General features: G+C 44.3%; 1 protein-coding gene across 1 annotated transcript in view; it reads right to left on the bottom strand.

Annotated features, from left to right (window-relative positions):
* Positions 1–6,896, bottom strand: part of LOC106817206 — a 17,007-nt gene that overhangs the window by 2,724 nt on the left and 7,387 nt on the right. Inside the window, exon 3 of the mRNA XM_014821871.1 lies at positions 613–753. Within this exon, the coding sequence (XP_014677357.1) occupies positions 750–753 (4 nt within the window). The 3' untranslated portion in view covers positions 613–749. The remainder of the gene's footprint in view (positions 1–612; positions 754–6,896) is intronic.

Below are 6,896 nucleotides of genomic sequence, written 5' to 3'. Positions count from 1 at the left end.
GGAGAGAGAGAGGATAGAGAAGAGATGAGTGAGGTATGACAGAGAGAGGAGATGAGAGAGACGAGAGGAGAGAGAGAAAGTTAACGAGAGAGGAGAGACGAGAGAGAGAGAGAAGAGTCGAGAGAGAGTGAGAGAGAGAGAGAGGAAGAGACGGAGATGAGGAGAGAGAAGGAAGAAGAGATTGAAATATTATTCAAAGTAACAGGAAGAATGTTTTAGCATGAAATAATTACATTCAAAAAACTTTATATATATATATTTAATATATAAATATAGTATCAGGAGTAAATAATAATAATAGATCTATTATATATTATTATATATCTATATTATATCTATAATCTATTATTATATATCTATATTATATCTATAATCTATTATTATTCACTCCTAATAGTATATATATATATATATGAGTGTGTGTGTGTGTGTGTGTGTGCGTGCGTGCGTGCGCGTGCGTGTGTATAATATATATATATATATACATAGATAGATAGATACATAGATAGATAGATAGATATATAGATATATACATACATATATAGATAGATATATAGTATATCTATATAGATCTATATAGATAGATATATAGAATAAAGGAATCTCGCTCACCTTTAACGCCTTGTCTGTAGGTAGTATGCACGTACCGGAGCCCGGACACGATCTCTCTCTGCACCCAGAAGTTGACCTCGAGTCGATAGCTGCAGCCTTCCTTTATGCGGAATGGCTTCGTTTTCAGCGTCGTCAGGTCACCTTGAAACGAACGGAGAACTTCGTTTATTTGCCGAATCTTATTTTCGATCTTAAATGCCAAAGACTTTATAGAATTCATTATATATTATTTGCCAAAGTTTTATAGAATTCAAACGTGATCCTGGATGACGAATTTACCACACGTCATATCGCCCCAGTAGATCAAGCGCCGCTACCGCTTCGACTTCGGCGTACAAGTCTGCTTTTTCTTACGTTTGCGACCGTTGTCCGCCATGACAGCAGCAACCCTGCCTTGCATTAGGGATTATCCCTAATTGAAGCGCGATTGCCAATTATCGATTATCCCTAATTCAAGCTGGAGGACATGTTGTAAATGCTCAGTGGCGCTCATAGGGTCTATGTCCCCCAGGGTACTATCGGAGGGTATCCTGGGTAGGCCCTACAGTTCAATATATCGGGACGTACCCTGGTAACTATCTGATATGGACCGTTAGGGTTAGGGTTAGGATTAGGGTTAGGGAGTAGGCGTAGGTGACTCCCTAGACTCGTTAGTGGAGTAGGCGAGGTACGGTCCGGCATATTAGACAGTACCAGGGTACGTTCCGATAGTACCCTGGTGGACATAGACCCTCTCAGCCTCAGTGGAAGTGGTCACCCTCGGGTGTCATGTTACTTGGGGGTAATACTGCACAGCTAACTCTGTTGTCCGGCCTTAATGGCAGCATTATCATGGTAACAGTAAGATAAGGACCTCCATAGAAACTTCGACGGCTGGAGGAGATGATAGAACACTCAATGTCAACGTTCTGTTGAAAATTTGATCAGCGTTTTAACTAATCGACCGAAAGTCGGCGCAGTGTACACGTAAGATATTAGCGCTCAACTAGTTGTTAGTCTCACATAGTCTCACACAACACACTAGTAATAAAACTACCTCATCACAGATTCAGGGTCTATCTATTATTATTTCTATGGATTCACACCACTGCACAAAGTGCATGAACGATAAAAAAAATTCATTTCATATGTGCAGTTGCAGGAATCATTTGGTTATATATATATATATATATATATATATATATATATATATATATGTAGTACGGCGTTTTAGCCAGGCAATTAATCAGGTAAAATGTTCAGGGACGGCGGCGAAGGACACAGAAGACATTAGCTGCATACTTAAGAGTAGACATAATTTAACGTGGACGGAAGGCATGTCCAAATGGTCCTGGTCCAAGACCTGGTCGATCGTAGGTCGAAGGTCAGACGCAAGGTACTATAGCGATGCGATGCACGAAAGTCGAGAGAAACACTGAGTGAAGACATCTGTAACAATGATGAAGAAGAAGAAGAGGAAGAAAGAAGACAGAAAACCTATGACTATTGAACTATTGTGACGTTGGAATGAAGTGTTGCCGTTTCCGCCATACGAGCATTGCGTATGGAAATGCCTACGAACAATTATGTTGCCGCTAAGGTGCATATAAGCCAGAACTTCTCTTGTACGACCTGGCTATCGACGACGGGAAGAACAGCAGAATACGATCACGACGAAGCGAGAAACAGCAGAATACGATCACGACGACAGAGGAGGAGAAAGACGAGAAGGCGAAAGAATGCAGGTTTTTGTAGCGAGATTCAGCAAATCGGCCGATTGCCGGATAACGCACGGAACAATGCAGTTTTATGCGGTGACATTCAGAAAATTGATCACTTGCCGGACGACACACATACACGCATACCACGGTTGACTGCGACGCATTAGTACAACATGTCGCAGACCACAGCAGTGAGACAGAATCCGAGATATCAGCTGGATGAAGGGCCTACCGCTGGTGACCAAGCGAGAAAGATCGCAATGGATGAACGACACTGCAATACGTGTTACGGGTGAGTAAATTAAGCAATCTTGTGTCGGCATCTATTTTCGATTTTCGTAATTCAACTGGAAACTATAGTTTTCCAACCGCATGTTTTATAATGCACGAGTGTGTCAGCGAAATACTAAAGCACTTTTCCTACCTATAACTCCCACCCCTACCAGCACCCCCACCCCCACCGCCTGGCTTACGAGTTTCGAAACTGCGTCGTACAATGCCCGAATTCGGACGTAAATACGTCGAATAGTACGAATCTGTGTAGTTAAGAATGCGTCAGGTACGCATTTACTTGCCGCAGGAGGCAAGGTTGGCTGTTATAAAGCCATGATGACTCAAGGCATATAGTCCTAAGGGAATGAGTCGAGGTGCTAGTTTACAGTGTGCCGGTCAGCACCAACGCGATCACCAGTTGGCGTATGGTTGCGAATAAAAAAATCAAGTGGCATAAGTTTCCCGAACGCAACAGCCACGACGCAAACTAAATAGGTTTTATAGGTTGAAGTACGCACAAGCACGCAGGTGATCGCAGACCACACGCAGAGTATGTTCAAGAATTTTTTAACTGTTCAAAATTCTCTGCGAATGCCTGCGATCATTTATACGGCAACAGGGACGCATACAGGTACGCTACGCACGGAACACGATCGCCAACACGATCGCAACACAATCGCAACAGGTACGCTAACTCATAAGTTATAAACGCAGGTGATCGCAGGTCCAATTTGAGGTATGCTGCCAGGTTTTGGTAGGCGTTATCTGTTGCGATCATGTTGCGTGCCTGTTGCGTTCATGTTTGCGTGTGTAGCGTACCCCAACCTATTTGTGCGTATTCCCAGCGTATCCCAACCTATTAGTTGCGTCTTAGTTGCGTACTACATGCGTGTTGGAAATGGTATAAATAGTTGGCCTCTTTCTAGATCGGTGTCAGTTGTTCGGTGGACCTCCGAGGTGACAACATGGAGCTACCTCTTGCTGTTATGGATATCAGTTAATCTGGTCATTTAAGACACTCCCAACACATACAGAATAGAATAACAGAAGGGGAGAAGAGAAAGAAGCAGAAGACGAAGAGAAGAAGAAGAAGTAAGAAGAAGAGAAGAAAGAAGTGTGTGGGTTAGACCCATAGATAGCAGGAGGCCTTGACTTTCGGTCTCACGACCAGCTGTTCTGTGGACGGCTCCGGCAACGAAGAACCAAAGCCTGCATTCAGAAACTTCATGAGGAGCGCGCCCCCCCGCAGATAGTACGATGAGCTGCGTACGGCGAGAGTTGGTCTCAGCATCACGCAAAGCAAAACACCAAGTACAGGTTGCCCCTGGACCCTGGCCTGAGGCTGCGCATCACATTTTTACAAGTTTTTACGCAGCGTGATACCGATATTTCGCACTTAGCACGCAACTAAGCCACCAGGTCCAAACGCACTTGTAAGTTTTGAAACGCAACTCCAAACGCGATCCGTAAAGTTCTGCACGCCACACTCACACGCGCAACTCGTACGCAGTGAATCGCAGATGATTGGGGGATCAATAAGTTCATTCGCACCCACGACCAAACCCATAGCGACGCCACACCCGCACCACATGCAACTCACAGCAACCATAGGTTGAATAGCTAAGAAATTGACCAAAATTGTTGATTTGGGTTGCGTTTGGTGCGTGATAAAAATATTTTTTAGACGACGCAAGCTCATAGGTTTCAGGCATACGGCTAATGGTGTGAGGGGCCTTAAACATATTTTTATACGCACCATAAAACGCAACCAATCAACAGATTTTGTCAATTTCTAGCGGCTATTCAACTATGGTGTCGTGTGGGTGCGTGTGGGCGTTGCGTATGGGTTGCGTGTGGGTTGCGAACTGAACTTATGATCCCCCAATATCTGCGATCACCTGCGTGCGAGTTGCGTGTGAGTTGCGTGCAGAACTTGCGAGATTGAGTTTGAGTTGCGTTCAAAACTTACAAGTTGCGTTGCACCTGCGTGCTAGTTGCGTGCTAATTGCGAATATCGTATCGATCACGTGGTAAAAACCTGTTAAGGCCCCGTCACACCATAGCGTATGCTGAAACCTATGAGTTGCGTGTAAAAAATATTTTTATACGCACCAAACGCAACCCTAATCAACAATTTTGTCAATTTCTAGCCTATTCAACCTATGGGTTGCGTGTGCGTTGCGTGTGGGTTGCGTGTGGGTTGCGTATGGGTTGCGTGTGGGTTGCGAACTGAACTTATGCTCCCCCAATATCTACGCAATATCAACACGCAACTCACACGCAACTAATAGGTTGGGGATACGCTGGGAATACGCACAATAGGTTGGGGGTACGCTACACACGCAACAGGCACGCAACACGATCACAACATGATCGCAACAGGTACGCAACATGTACGCTACCAAAACCTGGCCAGATACCTCAAATTTGGACCTGCGATCACCTGCGTTCATAACATGAGTTGCGATCGTGTTGCGATCGTGTTCCGTGCGTAGCGTACCTGTTGCGTCCCTGTTGCGTCCCTGTTGCGTCCCTGTTGCGTATAAATTGATCGCAGGCATTCGCAGAGAATTATTGAACAGTTCAAAATTTCTGAACTTACTCTGCGTGTGTCTGCGATCACCTGCGTGCTTGCTGCGTGCTTGCTGCGTACTTCAAACCTATAAAACCTATTAGTTGCGTGTGAGTTGCGTTCGGAACTTATGCCCACTATATTTTATTCGCAACCATACACAACTGGTGATCGCTATGGTGTGACGGCACCTTTACTCTGCATGTGTCTGCGATCACCTGCGTGCTTGTTGCGTACTTCAAACCTATAAAACCTATTAGTTGCGTGTGAGTTGCGTTTGGAACTTATGCCCACTATTTTTTATTCGCAACCATACGCAACTGGTGATTGCTATGGTGTGACGGCACCTTTAAGGCTCCCCTAGAATCCCCCATAGAATCCTTCCCTAGATTCCTTGCTCCCCTAGAATTGCGGAAAATGATCCACAAGAGTAAAAGTGAGATGATAGCGAGAGTATTTCGAAATGACAGTACTTTAACGAGGCCAACAGAGCCCGGGGCTTGTAGTATAGCAGCGCAGCAAAATAAACTCGGCACGACACTTTTGTATGAGATCTATAACTTTTTACACGAATTTTAACTTTTTATCCGCGGATTTAAACTTTTGTCCGCGAGTTATAATTTTTGTTCGCGAATTTTAACGTTGGTATGCGACTTTAAATGTGATACAACATTTTGTTTTTAGCTATTGTACGCATTTTATGTTACGCGATTGGTGACAGTTCGACGTGGTGTCCTTGCGAGGGGACACGATATATTTTCCACAATTATACGCGGATACTATGTTATTAGTATTATTATGGTGATTACCAGTATTTTGTAACGATGAGGGTTGCACAAGATTTTTTACGAAAATCCGGGTTATGGCAGTGTATACGAGCCGCCGTGTGTGTGTTTTTTTTTTTTACAGTATGTTACGATTATATATTTAAGCGGTTACAGTTACAAGCAGACATATCACGATGATAAGACAGCCTTTCACATTACCCGCGGCTTGTATAAGCCATCCGTTGAAAAAAAGTCATAGAGGGTTTCTTCCAGTCGGGTGACTGGTCTAAGCCGATTTCATCAACTTTTCTTATGGCGGGGTGAAATGTAGTACGGTGTTTTACCGTTGAGATAGAGACATGGGGAATTCAGGACATTACCCATGCAAATGTGCAGGGACGGCCGGCGATGGGGCCAGAAGCCATTAGCTACATAATTAAGAGCACACATAATTCAGCGTGGATAGAAGGCATGGTGCAAATGGTACGAACACATTAACTTCAACAAGAATGCGATGCAGTTTATCAAACAGCGTTCATTAAGCGGGCAATGGCCACGGTGGTCGGGATTTCTGCCAGGTACCATCGGACGGTAGTCGAGACTGGGCGTTGTATCCACGACCCGAGCAATAAATTAGAAAAGACGAAACAGGTCGCGACAGCGAGGCAGAGAGGTTAAAAAGGATGGAGCCCGTTGGCAGAAACAAAATTAGTCTTAACATTAGTCTTAACAATAACATTTTCTCGTAGACCGTCGACAGCGCTTTGTTTCGTATTGTTAAGCCCCGGTCACAACGGATCGTACGAAATTTTGTCGTGGTGGACCCATAAAATATTTGTTGTGGCCAGATCTTGCAACATGCCCGAAATGTATTTCGAGTGGTCACAAGGGCTACGACACATCAAAGATGGTTAGGCGATGGGGACGCGACAGAAAAAAAAAGATATGTCGTGGTTATGTCGTGGGTGTGTT

The sequence above is a fragment of the Priapulus caudatus genome, unplaced genomic scaffold, assembly GCF_000485595.1.
Source record: "Priapulus caudatus unplaced genomic scaffold, Priapulus_caudatus-5.0.1 Scaffold1631, whole genome shotgun sequence".
Classification (NCBI taxonomy): domain Eukaryota; kingdom Metazoa; phylum Priapulida; class Priapulimorpha; order Priapulimorphida; family Priapulidae; genus Priapulus; species Priapulus caudatus.
This window is presented reverse-complemented; position numbering and strand designations above follow the sequence as displayed.